The sequence below is a fragment of the Arctopsyche grandis genome, chromosome 10, assembly GCF_051622035.1.
Source record: "Arctopsyche grandis isolate Sample6627 chromosome 10, ASM5162203v2, whole genome shotgun sequence".
Lineage (NCBI taxonomy): Eukaryota > Metazoa > Arthropoda > Insecta > Trichoptera > Hydropsychidae > Arctopsyche > Arctopsyche grandis.
In genome coordinates, this window is record NC_135364.1 from 11,331,419 (window position 1) to 11,353,789 (window position 22,371).

The 22,371-nt window shown below is 34.3% G+C and overlaps 1 protein-coding gene across 3 annotated transcripts in view; it reads left to right on the plus strand.

Annotated features, from left to right (window-relative positions):
* Positions 1-22,371, plus strand: part of sdt (MAGUK p55 family member stardust) — a 93,832-nt gene that overhangs the window by 27,572 nt on the left and 43,889 nt on the right. For all 3 annotated transcript variants that reach the window (XM_077439831.1, XM_077439832.1, XM_077439833.1), the window contains one exon: positions 28-563. In XM_077439831.1, coding sequence (XP_077295957.1) covers positions 28-563 — 536 coding nt within the window. The remainder of the gene's footprint in view (positions 1-27; positions 564-22,371) is intronic.

Sequence of the window (22,371 nt, forward strand, 5' to 3'; positions counted from 1 at the left end):
TTGACGAGTTTTCTTTGAATGTTGCAGCTGAACCAAGCGTCGGGCTCTTCCCAGACAACAAATGAAAAACAGCAAGAGCTTAACGGCTTCATCGCCAACTCCCCCATATATGTAACATCGTTGAATGGGAACGGAGAAGTGACGGCGCCGGCAACCTCCTCGACAATTCAGGTCACGCAGCCACCCCTTCCCAATGGCCATCCACAAGATAACACCAATAAACATTTAGTAAGTACTTCGGTAGTCATTGAAACTAAGGCGAACCACATAGGTGCCATTCCGAGTGTCACGCCCACACCAGTAGCGTTACAGACTCCAGTGAAACAGCAACAGCATCAGCCGCAGCAGCAACAGCTGGCGACGACCACCGCCAGTGTCATCAGTTCTAGTGCTTGTGTTGTTCACTTGACGAATTCGGTCAGTGATAGTGTTGTGAATAGTAGTGAAGTGGTCACCAGTCCAGTGCCGGTGCTCACCAACGGTAGAACAGAAAAACTAATAGGAGACCAACCGGACAATAGAAGAACATCGATAGCCGAGCTAGGAGTTGGAATCGACGCGAGGTAATAAATTTATATTCTTATTATTCTTATCACCGAAGGTTTCTTGTTGCAAATAAAGCGAAACGACGTCCTTTATATCTGGGGTGCCTCCACCAGGCACCCTAGAGATCTTTCCCCTTAAGTGGGATATGTGACGAATGATTTCACTAAGTATAGGTATGTATGTACATATATCTGAAAACTCATCTCTAAGATATTGTATTTCGTTATCAATAGACTAAACATTACCGATTTCTTTCTTATCTTGACTTGGCTGGCTTTTACACGATCTCATAGCCATGAAAACAATGCACATTTTATAGCAAACTTTATAATATATAAAATGGATTTTAGATTTAACTGTGCTCCTTCCAATCTGGGTTATGTTGCTCATTAAAATTTAATAATTTTACCTTCAAAATAAATATCATATTTCTATTAATTTTACGGATTTCATAATCTTTGCCATGCAAATGAGCATTTGTTATAATTGATATTCGCCACAAGTCAAAAGCAACACTTCTATCTAGAACATTATATCAAATTACAAATAAACGAACCATTATTCAATGCACTGTTTTATATAGTGCAAGCAGTATACGAATAAACTATGTAGGTATGTAATATAAACAAAATTAGAGAATACCGTGTGTATATTTTGAATCTACACATTATATATGTAAATATGTACAAATATACGGGTGCGCCGCACCTCACGGGATCGAATTAGAAATACACGAAAAACCAAATATCGGAAGGCAAAGATCGAAAATCGAAAGATCTTAAGTCGAAATGATAAAAAAGGGTGCATGGTAAACGGTACATACTCACGTACATCCTCACTTAATTTGCGCGAGCAGGATACACCAGGAACAAGAGGAACAGGCTTTTCCTGCCGTATTCTGCGCGCGCACATTAATACGGGAGGAAAAGCCTGTTCCTCTTGTTCCTGTTGTATCCTGCTCGCGCAAATTGAGTGAGGATGTACGTGAGTATGTACCGTTTACCATGCACCCTTTTTTTTGATCTTTCGACTTAAGATCTTTCGATTTTCGATCTTTGCCTTCCGATATTTGGTTTTTCGTGCATTTCTAATTCGATCCCGTGGGGTAGACCCCAAATATACATATACCGAACTTATTTATGTAGACGCCTGTTTTTTTTTTAATGATTTTGTAATTATCTGAATTGTACTAGATAATCTTGTTTTCATTCTGTATTCCGAATCATGATTATAAGAAAATTGGGAATATTTGGATTAAGGAAATTATACTTGAAATAATCTTCATTACAAGCCATTTACGACAACCCCGTGAAGCTCGTTAGAATAAATCGACTATTGTAACATATTTTGACTGAGAATTATAAAAAAAATGTCACAAGCTCACAGACGAAAAAATTATCCAAGAAACTATAATTTTTATTTACGACGGTATATTGAGTAATTATGAGTCGTGCGTACGTTCCCCAAGAGCCGCAAACGCCTCGCGAGCCGCGGTTTGATGACCTCACAATCTATGTAGAAGACATAGTATAATATATAGTATGTAATTAATAATATACATAGTATGTAATTCGATAGTAAATTTTTCTGTTGTACAGATTTATTTAGGTATATCACAATCACAACAAATTAATTCTTAAGACTGGATGAAGTCGGGCACTTTAAATTATTATTTTTTAATCACGTATATTATATTGCATAGTAATTTATGTGTAAAGCTGACGAAACATAAACTCGCCGCTTTATCGCCATATTTAATGCACACTCTGTTTATCAACAATCTTTACAGCCGAGTTGAACTACACTCGATAACAATAATTTTTCACATGAACCCGTTATTATTTCGCATTAGCGACAATGGCGTTTATTATGAAATCTCGGAGACGTCCAAGCCATAGAATCGAGTACATTTAACAATGCGAAAATATAATTACTGGTCGTTTTGAATAGATTGAACGTGAAAATTGTACCAGTGGTAGTTCGCTAACAATCGACTTGGGCACTTTGTACGTTGACCAAACGCAGAGATCGCCGCCGCGCACTCGTTATCGTGTAATTACCAAAATTTGCGTTAAATTCAAAAGTGGCAGGATGTTACGAAATTTCGGCAATTCGAAGTAAATGACAAAAAACAAAATGACGCGAAATCGTTTCTCCGGTGGTTTTTCGGAGGCCACTTTGATGTTATCTCCGCGGTGGGTATATACAAATGTGTAGTACAGCCTACTCCCTACTGCGGCTTGGCTCCCCTTGTGAATCATCTCCAGATCCATAGATCTCTGGAGAACAATTGCGGCAATAAGCGCCATTATTCATGCGGCAAGAGCAGGCTGCGGTGGGCGTATCCAGACTCGAAACCGAATATTCTCTCTCGTGCCAGGCGCTGCCATCGTTGTACAATCAAAACCATTTGCATACGCATAAACGATATCAGTGTTGGCTGGCCATCTCCGGTTTTTGTGGTGGGTTTCATATAAATGTAGCACCGAACTGAGGGTAGGTCTGGTTTTGGACCATACATTTCATTTTATCGATGAAGATTTTCATACTATGCATAGTTTCTTAGCTTAGTTCATAGCTTTCTTGGTATTTGTACATTTTCGCGGTCGGTTCGGAACGACTTAAACACAGCGATGGAGTGGTGACTTTTAAAAAATTCCCAGTGATATGCTATTGAAATTGTTCGAAGTTTTACAGTAGTGTTAAACTAGCATTTATCGAAATTTGTATTGTTTCATGTCTGGTATAAATTCCACTTGAACTATACGAAGAAGAAATGTTTTACCAATAATATGTATGTAATGCTTGTCTTGGAAACTCATGATCTCACTCTGCAAAATATGGTTTCAATTAATCAAAGTACATATATATACATATATAAAATTTTGGAGATCCTTTGTTCGTGTAATCTATGTAGGCATGCATGTATGTACCTCTAATATAAACATATCTATTTTTATTAAACTTTAATAGCAATTCAAGGCAAAAATTTACATATATTAGAAACGCTATTGTTTGAAAAAAGATACATTTTAAAATGTATACTATAAATTTATAAAGAGAAGATTTTCTCGGAAAGGTTTTGTTAGATTTATTTTACTTTTTGTTTTTACTATTTTAATGTCTCAGATATGTATGTACATATATACATATATGTATATGTGTCATATATGTATATGTGTCATATATGTACATATGTATGTATATGAGAGCTACTGTAATATTTTTGCACATACATAAATATAGGTTTGGGTGCACCCCGATCAAGGTTATGTGGGAATCTGCAAGATCTAGCGTGGCTTACACTTTTTGTTCGATTTTTTTAATTACAGCTCCTTTATATTGAAGAACTTTTCTAATTGAAAAAAGTTGAGAATCACCGAAAGATACATACTTATGTACATATGTATAAGATGACATAAAATTGAATGTCTGTTTGTTAATCACATACATGTCGTTTAACTTAATAATCCCCCTATGATCTTCCATGCATGTCTATGTCATTTGAGTGCCAATAAAAATTAATTTTGTTTACTGGAACCTAGATACGATATATGTATGTCTCTAGCAGTGGCGTGCCGTGGAAATATCACCGTTTTTAACGCACAGCCTCGCTTACGTCTGTATGAGCAGAATACAAGGCGATTAGTCATACCGAGTCTCCTTGAATCCTGCTCGCGTACACGTAAGTGAGGCTGTGCGATATGAACGGGGAGATTTCCACGGCACGCCACTGGTATCTAAGTACATTTTGTATTTCGTATATTTATAATTATTTTAAAATATTTATGCAGTAAAATTTCAGAGTTCTCCTTATTGTTTCTCAAATAACAGGTATGTAGATCTTGTTTGAAGTCGAATATTGAAAACCAGTTTACCATACATACAATACAATAGCAATGGATAACTTTTCCGGTTCGAATAGATGATACGTAAGACTCGTATGGAGGAGAATGATTGAATGAATGAGAGCAATTCAGTCTCACTCAAACCTTTCTAAAACGAACTATACACAGGCAAAATACGCTACATTATACATATGTATGTATATGTATGTATGTACAATGTATAGACACAAAAACCAATTCAACTTGATTTGACGTTCGCTTTTGTGTGCAATTATTCCTTGATTGCAATTCGTCCAAGTCTGCAACGTGTTTTGTTTTTCGGTTCCGTTGCAGTGTTATCGTATTGTGCGGTTGAAGAAGGAAAAAAAACTGCAACCGATTGCACGTTACGTGATAGATAGTCGGTCGTCGCGTTGCAAACACTTGCATTGGAATTCACGAAACGGCCCGTTCGAGCCTGCTTTTATAATTCAGGGTGTGCATTGGAAAGCATTCTGCATTCTTAGGCTAATTGGTCAGCTCGTCTCGCCAAGCCAGACAAAGCCCCGCTCTCTCGACACGGAAGAAATCTGTGCTAATGCTACGGCCGGACGAAATTATTGTCCACTCTATAAAGTCGTACAATACCGTTCCGTGTTTTTTGAAACTTGCAATTGATCCGGTAAAAGTTCTTATGGCACTTTTTCCAGTTGAAAATTTCATTGTGTTATTTCACTGATTCTATTTGGCGGCTTTTAAATGTGTACGTGTTCAGGAAACAAATCCGTGTTCAGTGAAACTGTATAAAAAACACTTTTAGAATATTTAAGGTACAAACAAACAGTGTCGGATCTCCGATACTATACATAGATTTTTGATAGGTTTGCGAGTGTGTAACAAATATTTTTTCCCTATCTTTTCGACTGTGATGATGAGAAGATGAGATGATAGAGATAAGACACTGTTGGATGCCGGTGAGACATTAATCCCATATTTGCATGTGCACTCTTATCGGTTTCTATGGAGCGAAGATCAGTAGAGTTCCCTCGAGTCCAGCTCGATCTGTTGGTGCTCTTAAGCAGGGGCGTCATTTGGGGGAGCTGAATTTGAACGGGACTATCCACGTTGTTTAATGTACTATTATGAATTTGAATTTAAATACTAAACCAACAAAAATAGAATATTTAAATTCTCTAGAACACGTCGATTTTTTCCAGAAAAAAAATGTTAACTAAATGTTAACATACTAAAATATATTTTATTTTGTTGATTGTCTTGCTTTGAAAGATTTTCGGGAGATTATTTTGAATAAAAATTTCCCCCCCCCCCCTAGGAAAAGCTAAAATGACGTCCCTGCTCTAAGTAATGTGTAGTATATCGGTTAGTCTCACATATGGATATGAATATTAGATACCTACTGACAGGTTACTATTAGAGGGATTTGAAGGAATTTGAATTTATTATAAACTATTTAACTGTGCAGCTAAAATTGCACTTGAATTAAAGTAGGACTCTGTGTTAATATCAATCATCTTTATGTAAGTTTTGTAAGTTTTGAATATAAAATCCATTTTTTTAGTTCTTTGTTCCTGCGAATTTCGTAGGGTAGGTACTCAATTATTGTCAGAAAACATTTTTGCGGATAGCTTCTCATACGAAAATTCATTCAGATGACTCTGCATCGAAATATTTATGGTGTGGGAAGCAATGGTGATACATCATACATGTATTCATTCGTTTTTTTTCTAATTATTTATCTAAGGTTTTGTTATTGTTGTTTGTTTCAAATATTATAAGCGATAGTCCTCTTCCACCATGGCGAAGCGTCCCAAAACTTTACAATAATCAATTTCTAAGTCATACCTACGTATGTGTATTCTGTGCACAGTTGGATATTTAATACAATAAATCAATCCAAGGAATCGAAAGTGAGTATGTGAGTCTTGAAAAATAAGTGAACAACGTGACCGGCGTGTCGTTTCGATCCATGTAGAGCATCCAAATTTGGGGCATTTGTATTCTCGGCGACACTACATAGTATAGATTTCGTTTACAAACGGCCCTGTGTTTGTTATCCAGTCGAGGAAACCAGCTTTCATGGATCGCCCCTCCCTTTTTACGGCCACTCTTCAGCTTTTCGTTTCGTAATAAGAATCATCAATATATTATGCACATCTACATAATTGTATGTGGATACATACCTATATACATGTATGCATGTGCTTTAGCATCAAAAATAGGATGGGATACTTGTTGAAAATGATGTACAACAAATTATGATGTAGCTCGTGTGAAGTATGTATGTATGTATGTATATCACTTTGGTAATTATTTATAACAATTTATGAAGCTCGTTTCCTTTTCAAAAGCACCGCGAGATTTGATCATCGTATCCCAAGTAGTCGAAAAGCTCTCAGAAGCCACCCTCACTTGCCCTTTTGGTTATGTGAATCTATGAATATTCTGAATATTTTAACATTTATGCTCATTTTCGTGTACGTCAATGTGTGTTATCGTCGTTGTATTATTCAGATAGTAGACCATTCACGTGTGTATAATGTACATATCGTCGACGTACAAACTCATCTCAGTTCGAAATCATCGCATTGATTATATATTGATTATATATATGTATGTATGTATGTGTTTTGACTACTTTGAATTTTCGCAGAGGAAAATTATCTATTTTTCTAGTTTACTTCCGTTTGTAAATAAATTCTTCTCCGTTGTCCTTCACTTTAAGTGCTACCCTTCACTTTTTGACTGCCTGCTCAGAGCTCGAAATGAAAAAAGTAACAAACGATACAAAATAAGACAAGCATTTTTCATACGCTTTAAATATGTAGTTAGTCATTTTATGATTTTAACGAGCCGGAACTTTTTTCTATGCCATATGAAATGTAAACAAGCCTGTTAATTTATAAAAATAGTAAAGAAATTGAAATAAGAAGAAGTTAGTAAAAATAGCAAAGTATGAAAACGATTGGTTAAGAGGCAACATTTCTCCTTAATAGTAATCGTAAGTGAAAGTAAGAAGAGGTTTGTAAAAATGTATTGGATTTGATGTATAAATAGCTTAGTCAGTAGATTGTACGCTCTTAAACGGAAAGGTTAGCTGTTGGCAAGATTATGATGTTACTAAATCCAGGTAGGAAATTGGAAAACTTTGTCTGGATATGACTCTGTCTAAGATGTCAACTCTAAATCTATCCATCAAGAGTAAAATACACTAGTTTATTAATATATACGCTGTCAATATAACCACTGGTCAAATTAACGGCTGATTTGAATTGCTGCAACGTTGCAAATTTGATCAACATACATATGTACATATGTATGTATGTATATATATATATGTACATAGATATGTAAATAGGAGGATGGATCAACCGAATGATCAAATTCACAGTCCAATGCTCTATCACTGCTTCGCCGTGTGATCGTCTGTCGTTTCAAATGCTTAAAATATTTTAACGACTGCCTATCTATCACACAGGTGTATCTATAACGACCTTCTAGTTATGTAAACAAAACGAAATCCAGTTTTTTATCCCCAGTTCGCCTCGTCTTGGGCAACGAATCATTTGAAACGCTATTGTGTGGTAATTCAAGCCAATGTCAGGATTAATTATGGGAAACCTGGGCTATATCTTTTTCTTTTGAATCATTTCAAGGCAACGGCAATGATTCCTTTTCGACGCTTACAAGACAATCAGTTATACATTTGTTATATGTATGTATGGAAATACATATAATTCATACGTATATAATTAATTCGAGTTAGGTAGTCAAAAGAACAACGCTCACTCACGAATGGATTGTTTCACGTTAGATCGTGACAATATGAGGTATCCTTTTATGAGATATCCTCAGACAGGATGTCACTCTGTATGCCGATCACACTCACACAATGACGCAAACTATTCGATGGGAATGTTAATATTTGTAATTAATATTACGTTTATACGAATGATATATACATATGTACATAAAAATATTGTACGTAAAAAAATCGGTTGGAAAGAGTTAAAAACACTTGTCGAGCACGCTAGATTTCCCCCTACGAGAGAGATTTCATTTTCACTCTTCTCAATTCACAAATGTATCACGCATCATCGCATATCGCGTGATGGAAAAGTCAATAGGCAGAAAGATTGATTGCTCTCGTCGGACGTTATTTGTTGTGTGAAAAATTGTCCGATTTCCTACTTACATACTAATTTGATGAGGTACTCTTTGTTTTTCGTCGTTTTCGTTGTGTTGATAAAATCGAAGACGTAACGTTATTCGTTTTCTTTGTACTTTTGTCATTTTTATTCATATTGTATTATTTATAATACATACATGCTATCACCAATATTTTATTAATATATGTAATACATACATACGTGCATGTATGCATGTATATAATCTTATGCAGTAAATTGTCAAGTATTTTATATACAATATTGTTGAGTAAGCATTACGGGTATATTATGCAACGTGTGAGATGAATGCTGTATTGTATGAATGTAAACGTATGTATTATTAGATTTATTTATGAACTTCTGTTGTAGATATCATACATATATCGTACGTATATTTTTTTAATTTGACGAAATCAATCGATTATTTTTTTTAATTTCTTTTAACGATAATATTAAAAATGTATGTTGTTTGGAATGGTCAACAATTAATTATTTTTTGCTGAATTAATCTATCTCGGCACCCAGCGCACGACAATGGTACGAACGACAATGCCGCGCCGACAATGTCGCGACAGACAAAACCTCTCCGACATAGCCGGGCAGAACAAACGTAAATTTCTAGATATTATATTTTATATCCAATAAAAATAAAACATACTCAAAATTAGACATCAGACATATTTTTGCAAGAGCCTAATGGGGGCTTCATACTGTTTTTTTCCTAAAGTATTAAAACATCGAAAGACTACGGAATATAAAGTAAATGCCGACAAAATTCAAAAAATAGTAGTACTATATGTATAGTACGTCCCATGCTTTGTTCAATATTTTGAGTCTTAAAATAGTTGCATTTTTAGGATACAGTTAAATCTATCGTATCAGTGCTTCTCAATATTTCTCTTATTTTCTAATCTCCTAAAAAGAAGTTCTGCTTTATAAACATTAATTAAATTTTTTGTTTTGTTCTGCGCGGCATTGTTTATACGTTGGTTTGTCAGCGCGGCCGAGTTGGCGCAGCAATATCGTGCGCGGCTTTGTCACCATCTGTCTCACATATGTAGGTACCTATGTTTCTTAAGACAATAGCGCAATCAATCATTTGGTTATATCGTTCGTTTGTTATCAATTTCTGAAATCGCAAAATTTGAAGAAATTCCAAGTATGAGTACATATGTATATTGTATCGGTCTCCGTGAAGAGCCAGAATGTTAAATTACAGAAAACGCAAATATCGGAAGGCAAAGATCAAAAATCGAAAGATCTTATTTCGAAATATCAAAAAAAAGGGTGCACGGTAAACGGTACATACTCACTTAATTTGCGCGAGCAGGATACAACAGGAACAAGAGGAACAGGCTTTTCCTCCCGTATTTATGTGCGCGCGCAGAATACGGGAGGAAAAACCTGTTCCTCTTGTTCCTGTTGTACCCTGCTCGCGCAAATTAAGTGAGTATGTACCGTTTACCATGCACCCTTTTTTTTTTGATCTTTCGACTTAAGATCTTTCGATTTTCGATCTTTGCCTTCCGATATTTGTGTTTTCTGTAATTTAACATTCTGGCTCGTCACGTAGACCCATATTGTATGTATGAGTACATATATTGTATGTATTATACATATGTAGGTTTGCGTTTTTGTACTGTCAGTTTTGGCAAGTGATTTATAAAATTCGATATACATAAGTAAGTGAGCGTTTCGGACACGCCTTGGTGCGGTAAATGGATCGGCAGAGTGAACGGATCGGATCGATAATATTTCAATCAAGTTTGCGAAACGGTGCACGAAACGCACAAGAACCGTTTGTTTGCCAGTGCAGTTTGGCCAGTGATGCAGGTCGCAGATGCATCCGCCGTTTGAACGCATCGAGAAAGCCACGCTCTGTTTAATGCCATCACAATTTAATTTCTGTATTAAATTTTGTTATTCTAGCGTGAAGTCAGTCTCGTTACTTTCGCATTTTTCAACCGAAATAATTTTTTTCCTACATTTATTCATTCATTCGTTCATTCATTCATTACGCAAAGCGGCGAGTAATAATTTTCCGGGGCGATTTTCGTTTCGACAAATTTGTTTTGTATGCATATTTCTGAACATGATGAATTATTGCGGTCGAGTTACTCGCTAAAATGGGTATGTTTGTGTGTGTGAAATTGAATTGATGTAACTGACCTCTTGTAACTCGTCGAAAGTGATCTTGTAATATTGGAGCACGTGCTAGAGAGAGATACAGGATCGCACCGTGTCAATCAGAGGGAGACAGGTGTACCGTCGCGGACAGGTATTTCGCCGGGGGTTGCGAACCTTTTATTTGCATATGTCACCAAGGTTGTGAAAAAAATGCACATCCATCGAAAGTTCATTGTCATATTGTTTTTGTGGTTTTCACCAAAGATGTAAATATACTATATTTATATTAGAATTTATACCTACTTATTAATAAATTTTGAATAATTCTTCGCAATAGAATTCTTCGTAAAATGTGGCGAAAATAAACAAAAATCGACAAATTATAGTTTTTTTCTGAATATTTGTCGCTCTTGGGACTCTAAGGCTAGGCTTTCTTTTCAGATATGCCGAGTTTATACCTTGGTTTTTACTAGCCTCTTCTTACTTCACTTTCGATTTTTTCGTCTGACGAAATTTGGGTTTTTAATCTTTAGATGGATTAAAGCTGAAAGCGTCTCTTTTCCATTATATTTTGTAGTTATCCAAATAAACAACAATGATATGTATTAAGGAACTGTTTTTAATTATTTTTAATAAAAAAACATCGAAATAATAAGAAAACTTATAATAATAAAACTTGTAATATTATTGTGAGATTTAGTTTTCTAGCCTAGAAGAGTACGGGAGTTACTGTTACTGAGACAGAGCGTCTTTTTATAATTATTGAATGCAGTGTGACAGCATGCTATACATCTATTCACCGACACTACACAAGCGCATTTGTTCGCGCCAACTCTTGGTAACAGACCTATACATGTATAAATGATTAGGTTGGCATGCATGAGTTGAAAAATGGGTGAGTTATCGTCTAGTATGGGTGACGCTTAGATCGTTGCGGCGCTGCGCCAAATAAACAATATTTTAAACCGCTCATTTCACTCTGCCGTCTATGTCTCCTGACAACCAAATCCTACATTATTGTAAAATATAAAAACTTAGAAAACATTTTTTATAAATATAAAAAGTCTTTTTTGTTTTCAAAAAAGATTTTTTGAAAACGTTCTGTTCCATTACACTTATGTAAATATATGTATGTAATATGTCGTACGTGGATATAAGATCACAATTTGCCTGTAATTGTGAATTCAATTAGTCGAACAGCGTGTTACATATTATGCACGAAGTACACTACATAAAAATGAAACGTTTTTACGATTATTCCACACAAGAATTTTGCCCACACGAGTATTGTTTACACATGTATTGCTCACACGAGAATCCCACACATAAAAACTTATAAATGTGAATAAAATATTCGTGTTGGCAATTCTCCTGTGGGGAATAACCCTTTGAGGCATGGCAGAGCTAAAAATGTCTCTCTTTTTTGATATTTAAATATTTGTGGTGAGATGTTTTTTTTACCTCCTCGAAAATTAAAATTACTAGAATTACAAAGATTTATATCACATTCCATAAAAATAAGCGTTTTTATGGAATAAAAAAACACGTTGCAACTAAATTTTATAAGAATAAAATTTAGTTTCCACGTGGATTTTTTTACCGTCTCAAATTCCGTGAAAGATAATCCGCTCAGCAAACGAAACAATAGACGAAAATAATCGATTTCATTTACTACTAGTTTGGAGTGTCTTATATGTACATATCTATGTATATATGTATATATGATTTATTCTTGAATCGTCTAGAATTTTGGCATTGTCCCTGCTTGACAATTAATGTATATACATACATATATATGTACAATATTTGAATACACAAGTTCCCATAAGTAAAATTCCTCAATATGTACATAATTTTCTATGAAACTCAAATAACTATGTATATAAGGCTTGATTCATATTTGTCACATAATATAGAAAATACATATGTACATATTTTCTTTTCATTTGAAACTATTTTCGAAAATAGCACTTATTCCATTTAAAATTGTAATTTTAATGTCATGCATATACATATATATGTATATTGTTTCAAATGTATGTACATATGTAAATATATTAGGCAATTTGTACGAGTTGTGCGCTTCTGGCTCACAATTTGTAAGGGGATGAATGTACGACGAACAAGTGGTTGGTGGAGAGCGTCGTTTTACGACAGGCAACAGCTGAGTTACTACTTCCGTCCCTTTCGCCGTTCACGGGAAGTCAATAAGAGCGACAAAGATGTTCATCTCGGCGATATTACATATATATACATATGTATGTATGTATATACGTGTCTTCGTACCTTCGCGTGTATCAAATCGTTTCAACGTGAAAAGCATTTTTTGAATATTGCACCGAATCGTCTGCGTCACTCGTGCGTTCGCATGATTCACTTTTGTATGTGGGTATTTCGATATATTATGTATGTGGTATTAACGTTCATTCATTTACAATGTATGTATATACCTTATTGTGTATCCAGAATGAGAAGAAAATTGCTGTCTTATTTTCGTATTGGAATTTTTACTTATTGGAAGATGGGTTTTTCCGGATATTACATATTACACTGGAACGATTTTTTATTTGTTTATTATGCGCAAGGCTGGTTTTGAAATGTGACAAATTTTAGATTCATGTTTTTGTCAAAAAAAATGTTTTGATTGCGATATTTATTTTTTTCAACAAATTATTTTTTTGAATTTTCCAATGATAATATGTACAGATTTTCCATTTATTTGAAATTCTTATTGGATTTCAAGGAATCTGATTTCATTTCAAATAATTTAGCCATTCACCATAAATTGTTGGATCCCTCTTTGTTTTGAGCAACTCTCATCCATCTCACCCCATACATTTTTATAATTTCTTTCATCCCTTGTGACCGTTCTTGTACCCTTTTACATTCTCTTGAATACACATCGTTTCAGTACTTATTATTCCCTAGTTTCATATATCTGAACGTAGACGTATTGTTTGTACTACATACATACAAAGAGTACTGTTTTAGTTTATTGAAACGGTATCTTTTATGGAAATAAAATACACAAAAATAACTTTTTCATTGTTTTGTGTAACTAAATGAATTACCCAGCATTGCTCGGGTGGTTGAAAGTTTGTAAACATGAGGCACCTTGTTGCAACCTGAGGCACCTTGATCTCAGGTTGCAACCCCTTTCAAAAACCGGCTATGGATAGTGTTCCAAATTTGGTGGTTTTACATTGAAAACTGTGAAGTCTGGATGTTTTTGTTTGCGAGCCCTTCGATATAGGGCTCCGAGGCTTTATGGAGAGGTTACCTTTGAAATAATATACCAAATTTAGTGATCCTAAGTCGAAAAGTGTGTCTAATCGCGAACATATTTTATTTATTTTTCTATGTCTTCTTTATATATGTATATACATATATGTGTGTGCATGTATATGTATGTATGTGAGTGTATGTATGTATATATAAGTGTGTGTGTGTATGTATGTGTATATTATTCTTATTTTTTTTTTATTATTTGACTAAATTTTAGTATAATGTTTTTTTTCTTTATGTAAAATGGTAATTTTTTTTGACCGTTTAAATAAATAAATACATTCATTACACATATAACTACCACAACGTGGCTCACTGGTAGAGCCAATGTATACAAGTAGGGAGGTCGTGGGTTCAAGTCCCGGCCGGAATCGAGTGATTAATCGCAGCATATATGTATGTATGTATGTACGTTGCTGGCGAGATCTGGGTGGTTGTTAAAACCCAGATCGACTGTCTCCTGTGAAAGTTTCTCGCGAATTCGAGTTTCTAGCATCTGGAAATGGCTGATTATTATAAACATACTACCTATGTATACTTTGTAAAAAGAGTGTTCCAATAATGCTGAAACGAACTGTCGTTGTGGTACGTTGCATCGGACTTTTTGCATCGCGGTGCATCTGTAGGTAACGTCACACTGCACGTAAGTGTGACACCTCTTGTCACGTCGTACTATGTCGCTTCACTCTGCACACAAATACTTTGATTGTGAACTTGGAACGTATTGAGTAAAACTTTCTTATTTAATTTCACATTTTCATTGTTTAATCTAAATTATAAGCTCTTTGACATTTAATATATAATAATATATTTGATGAAAAGCTGTGTTTCAAACTGTATATATGTATGTATGTATAGTATATATACATATACCATAGGTACATTCAAACTAAACTCTTCAAATGTGGTACACGTAAACAGCTTATGTTATAACTGCGTAACTTCGAGAGCGGAATTGCAATTTAACCGCCGAATGGAATTATTACTTATGTATGTAAATTTCGAACCGCACGGAACTTGTATACACGGGCTCGGGTCATTCAAAGAACACTTGATATATTGTTAAAGTTGGCTAACTAACGGCCATGCACACTTGCACACCCCACCTAAGACCGGAAGTATCGTAACGGCCCCTCGGAAGCTACGAAAAGAATTCCTACGGAAAATCGGACTCCTCCACAACCTGACGAAGTCCAGCGATAATCAACCGTCCATGGGGTTTGTATGGTCCGATCCAAGGTCAACCCATGGGCGGTCAGCGTCCGCGGCTATGCATGCCCCCGCCTCGGCACGCGCTGGCTCGGCTCCACATCCGCGCCAGTCCAGTCTTCGTTCGAAAGCCGCACCGTGTGTCGTCATCTTACTCATGTCTTTATCATATTTACTTACAATCAATCCGGGGGATACCCAAAAGTCTCTCTAAAAGTTCATCGTCTTCGCGGTTCTGATCCGACTAACCGAAACGGTAGCGGTCTGAACTTGACCTGTCAAAATTTCCTTGTGTATTGACTGGTATTACATAGTTGGTATTACATGTCTATACATACATACAATATATATATTCATAGTGTTCTGGTTCGTTTTTGGGTTATTTATTTAAAAAAATGTGTTTGTGCAGTGGTTTGACAACGTTACTTGAGTGTGTTCGCGTTGTGTGTGTGCGAACGCACAAGAATGTTATGTAGATTTATAACCGTCTTACCTGACGCCAGGTATTATGTTACGAAAGATTCTCGACTGCATCGAAGTTTTAATAAATTTCAACGTTATAATATATATTTTTTTTAATATGAATTCCGGTTTAAACGTAGCCAGTCGTTTAGTCGTGTGTTGTTGGGTTATATTACACTATGTACATATGTACATATATAGAATTATTATATAATGTGAAAAAAATAATCTTTTTATTTACAAGGCTCTTTTATTTACTTTATCGTTTTCACACTATATAAAATATATAAAATTTGCATTATAGGCTCTCATTATCACTCATATATATTTTTATTTCAGTAATAGGTTATATACAGTGGCGGACTGGGACTGAAATCAGTGCATGCCAGGAGTCAAAAGGGGCCCCACCCAGGGTCAAAAAAATTTGTCCCCCCCATATAACAAAATTTTCTTCTTTCCATCACGCTAAAAATCAAGGGCAAAAAATAAATTAAAAAAAAAAAATTTCAAAAATGGGAATAAACAAATTTAGGTACAAGAAAAATGGCAAAAGCAAAATAGATCCATAAATTACATTGTATATTTCGTTTTAATCCTTGTCCTAGGTAAATAGAATGCATCATAAAAGAATGCGGCATAAAATCAGCTTTTACTTTCGGTAGAAAACAATCAGGGACGTCATTTCCGCTTTTTCTTGGGGGGGGCAGGCAAAGATTGGTCAAATTGAATTTTTTTTCAAAAAATCTTTTTTATATCGGAATAAAAAAAAGGAAAATATACAATATGAAAAAATAAGCTTATTTTTGAAAAAATATAAATAAAAGTATCTTATGTAAAAAGCCAAAAAAGCGCCGCAGGCGAAAATTTTTTTCCAAAAATCTTCACATGGTCGCAAAATGGTTAACAAAAGTCGACCATCAAAATGTATCACTATATCAAAAAATATACAAACTTTCGGAAAAATAAACGATACACATCTGTTTTTGAGACAAAATAAAGTAAAGGCGACCTTTCTAACGATTCCCTCAATGGGATGAACAATTTCTAAGAATGTTACCCAAGGCATACCACTTAAAAACCAAAATATATTTGCTTCAAAATAATAAAATCTTTTTTTTTCAAAGCACATAGCAGCGATTATTTTATTAGTTACACAAAAGTAACATAATATAAGAAATAAACGCAGCATTCATAGATCCATAGTATCTCATTAATCATTAAATTCATAATATTTTCTAAATTCACCTATTCCTTAATTTAGGGGGGCGAGTGCCCCCCCCAAATTACATCCCTGAAAACAAAAAATGCATAATATTTTCAATTAATGTTAATCGAAAATCGAGATTTTAGGGCCCCTATCCTATGTTTCTATATACATGGATGTGTCTAGATTAGGAATAGATTTTATATTCGGAAACTGTTTGAAATTGTGTATTTAAATCTTACTATATCGTCGAAGTATAATCAAATGTTATTTTGAAAGTATGTATGAAGTAAATTTAAATCGCTGGTTGATGATGAATCGTCCTATCAAAATTGTTTTAAGCAATTCAGTTTATATTATTCACGGAAATTTGTTTATTCCCATTTTTATTTCATTAGGTAGTTGTTACATAGGTTGGAAATATTACATAACCTTGAGGTTGGAAATGGGCCCGGTAAAAGGGCCCACGCAAATGTTGAAACTTACATTTCGAGCCTATTAAAAAAAGTTAACCGATCCTTGGGCTGTTAAAGCAGGTATTAGTTGTTTGTGTATATCGTAAGAAATTTGTTTTGTTGAAATACCCAAACTCTAGGTCCCAAAGTGCAATATCCTATAAATTTTTACACACGTGAAATAGTTAAAAAGTTATTTAATTTTACTGAGGGCCCATATTTTCTAACGGATAGTGGGGCCCACATGCCATCGGGCATGTACGCTTGTATGGCCAGTCCGCCACTGGTTATATACGTAATGAAAGTTAAAATGTTTATTTTATAATTCAAAATTTAAGGCCCAACTTTTAACACTCATTCTGACAGCTCGGGCAGATCTGGTCTTTCTGGCTTGATTTTATATATTTATACTTTGATATTTTACAAACCTTTTATCATACTAGATTTTATAAGCCATTTTAAAGTCATCCCCATTTCGTTTTTGTAATCCCACACGTCGAAGATTATATCTGTCAAAAATTCGTGTTTGAAATAGTGAAAGACATATAAAAGCATTGTAAATAGAAAATGCATCCATACATTTTGTAATTAAACTTGCGAGGTATGTACAAAAAAATGTTATCCATACCAGGCCCGGTGATTTTTTTAGTTAGAATCATTATCTGCATATACTTAATATACATATGTATGTATTTGTTATTCGGAGCTCAGTATTCGATAATATATTGAAAATATTCAACACTTTGTTTACTATATTAAAAGCTCTGTCAAATTATATAATTCAATATTATTCAACTAAATAGCTAGTTGTATGTATTTTTGAAATCGTTAGTAAACTTTTTCGGTTTTTTCAAACGGACGATGGATGATGAATTAAAATGCATTCTCAATAGATTTTTCGATTTGTACTAGGATTCACTCCTGGAGCGTTCAGTCTACAAATCAAACTTTCTATTTTGAATTGATTATAATTAGAAAATAGACAATACTGTGTCATAATTCAACTAAATAAAAAATTAACCGGTCTGTCAGTTTCGAATTTGATCAGATAGCGCGCGAATCAGTCAAAGATAAGTAACTTGGCTTTCTCTGCGTATTAAAAAGTTGCACTTAAATTTACACGAGTCATCGAAAAGTTTTTCTTATTTGTTTATTTACACATTTTTTTTATCGTTCAATTGTCATTAAGAAGTTGAAAAATTTCTCTAATAGAGACTTCACAACGTTGAACGCAGTCTGACGGAGAGTTTTATGAAAGTAATTACACCGATTAGAGGTTAACATTATTTGTGTAGAACCGGTCCGGTCACTTTATTTATACACATTCCCATGTAAGCTTCCTTAGTTTCACCGGTCGTACGTCCATACGCGAGATTGAGTACTTTATGGAAGAAAATCATTAGTTTTATTAATCGAATGAACGTAGAGAATGCATTCTGCTGATACTCCAGTGGCGCATTGTGAAGTTTCAACAGAAACGTGTGCAATAGTGCGAGTGGAAACTTTCAAACGTTGACACACACAGGTGTTCCTTTCCGACTTTTACCTGTCGCGGACCCTTCGAATGCGAACCTCCGTGAATTCTTTCCTTCTTCTGCTTTTGCCGTTTCTTTCGTTTTAGTTCCATTTCTTACCTGTCGCCGGCCGGGCGTGTTCCTCGTCTGAAATATTCGTGTTCTTTCGGTCTGTTTGTGCTTAATGTGTATGTATGTATGTACATACAAGTGTGTTTGTGTTTGTGAATGCATTTCTACGTGTGCACGACTGCTTATCTATCTCACTTTTCGTCTTTCAAGAATGACGGTCCGCTTTCAATAATTTTTCGTCGGCCATCTTCACAGTTTCCATTGTTGTTTGTTGTCGAACGCGCGAGTGTGGGAAAATGTACCTTTTCTTCAAATCAAAATTCGTCGTGGGAAAAAATTATATACATACATATTGTCGTAGCCAATAGAGCATTTCATTGAAATATCCTAGAATTTTGTATGTAAATACTAATGCACTCTCATCTAATAAATGGGGCGTATCTGTTGTTTTTTTTATCAATAGTTTTAAGTCCACTTGAAATCGACGAATCTTTCAACATGTTTTTCGTTTAAATCTCACATTTTTTCGTGTCTCACTTGAATTATAGGACCCTTTTAACATACTTGGCGTGAAATTTTTGTCTATGCCTAAAGTGGCCTTTTAGCTAAAACGATTTTTTTTTTACATTTTGGCAGGGGATGCTATGTATTTATAAATCATAATATTTTGAACTTCTTTAGTTTTAAATTCATTACAGTTTTTTAATCAATGGCTTGTGGCATTCACGAAAAATTATTACACATAAATATTTTAAATTAGACGATAAATGATTTACATGAACTACATAGCTTACATGAGTGTAATTTTGTGCCGCTACTTCACAATTTTTTTGTACAATACAAAAGCAAACTCATAATGTAAGTAAAGTGAACTAGTAAGTATTATACATACATATATCGGTGCTGCTGTCGCTTTTTGTTACAAAAGTGTACTAGTTGCATTTGACGAAAATATGATTAATCACTTAGTGGCCAAAGCTATGCTTTATTGACCGTTCATTACGTTATATGAATAAAACTGACCAAAATCTATCAAAGTTGTTGACCCAATAAATACGGCGCATTTTAATTAATCTTCGAGTACCTGTTTTTTTTCTTATGCGTAGTTTTTTATGAAGTATTTCGTGACAGTGTATAATAAAATGAATAATTTAATTTATTTATCAATTAATAATCGCGGATGAGTGACGTCTTTGGTACAATTTAAAAAATTCTATAATACCCGTGTCACGCTATATCTGTGTACATTTTCATAATAGGACAGGTTTGACATTAGCGCGCCATTAGTATTCGAATTCAATATGTCTTCTTGTTTTTGTTGAATGGAGAGATGGAATTCGCCGATTTATTGCAGGTTCATTCAATGCGACGAATACCTGATACTCTTTCTTTCGCTTAGGACGTCTTCAATTTAACAAATTAGAAGATATCCTTTTTAGTATTCTATACAACGGTCGTTACCTGTTGTACCTTCTCGGAATCGTTTTTTTTTTTCATCGTTCTCCTCTACCTGGATCCGCTCTTCCGCAACAATGATTTTTTAAATATATTCCAGTTATTCAACGCGTTCTTCTTTCGTTATTATTTCGCATGTCGATCGACGATGAATTTTCGAACATTTTGAAATCTTTTCGGAAAGCATGTACAATGTTTGGATACTTTCGCTTTTCACTTGCGATTCTGCCGTCGTGGTACTAATTCGACCGTTAAAATTTAAATTCGAACAATTTATAATTTGTATTCAGTAAAGTAGTCGAGGTTTTGTCCTTGCTTGGCAATATTCGAGTATACACACATGTTTGTTTGTACGTACATATACATATATGTGGTCTAGTGCGTCTTTAACCCAATACACGTCGCATTATGATCGTATATGCTAAGGTCGCGTTGATGATTTTCGTTATTGTTGACGTCGTTGGATGTTGAGGATTAGGAGGCGGCCATTACTGTTTGGAATTCTTCTCGCCAGGTGAAATTAACTACGCTCAGGTGAAATTGACTGTAAAGCGATTGCATTATTTTGCCCCAATGGCATCTATGATGGTGACTGGGTGAACGGCTAAACTCCGTTATCGACCTGACTGAATGCATTATGCATACTTGGATACCACCCCATGCTCTTATTTCAAAATAATAAGAAAAAGTTTTAAATTTTTGACTAGGAAATGTGTTTTTTTTTCAATATGTGATAATTTATTAAAATTTCAATCAAAATCTTATTTCTTGAATGAATAAATATATGGTAATGTTTAAAATGACTATACATAAAACGACTTGTAATCTTCGAAGAAAATTTTATTTGATTTACACAGGTGTTTCGCTCGTGTAAATGTTTCTCATTTTGAGATTAAATCGAGAAACATATTTCGTATTTTTGAAAAGATTTCTTTGTTGGTCAGTGATTGGTATCCCTGCTATCTTTGTTGTCCGAAGAAACTAATCTAGGCCCATCCCGTAATCTGCATGAGATAGTTATATGTATTTTTACGTGGAATACGGACAAGTTTCATTATTCGAAGGATTATTATTTTTGGGAAACAGTTCTTATCTTAGCCTAATCAGCGGGTATACAGGTAACAATTTTTTTGAAAGGTAGTTAAGAGTTTAGGCACAGGATGTCATGAGCTGAATATAGGGGTTTTTAGGAGGAAGAAATTTATTTTTTCTAATAGTATTTATAAATAACGAATACACCGCATATTATATGATGACGACAAAACTATTAAAAATTAAAATATAATTAATAGTCTTTCGATACAATTAATTAAATATATAGCTTGTTTTTCGACAAGATAATATGAAAGATTTCTCTTTTTTTACACTCTTTTTTAAAAAAAACTTAGTTGTATTAATTATTTCGTATTCCAAAAGTATTATATAAAAAAATAATTCACATTTTGACGTTATTACATTCTTATGACGTCGCAAAGTATTTAAATATAAACGAACTGTTGATAAAAGCTACTTATAATATGTATGTATGTATTAGATAGGATTTGCGTAATCGTCTTATTTATATTAGATAACCTCAGATTGCAATAATAATAAAAAAAATGTCATATGAATCATCAATTCCAAAAAATCTGTAATTTACCATTTGCATTGAAATTGATGACACTTCGATATTTTTTTATCGTTATCGCTATTATCAATTATATATATAGATACCGTCAGGTGCTAAATACGTAAATATTTTATTGCAATTTAAAATAAATTAGAATAGAATTATAAAATAATCAAATTAACCGATTAAAAAATATTCCGGTTTTTATTACACCTGTAACCGGCCATTCTTATTTTTAGTGCTACACTTATGTATGTACATATATATAGGCGTCATCACGCTTGAAAATACATACATATGTATACGTTTTGAATTTATTATTATATTACGTCGAAAGGTTGACAGCACCTGAAGACGATTAGGGTGGGGGCACCTGTGCGTGCAACCAAGCGTACCAATCCTGGACATCAGCTCTCACG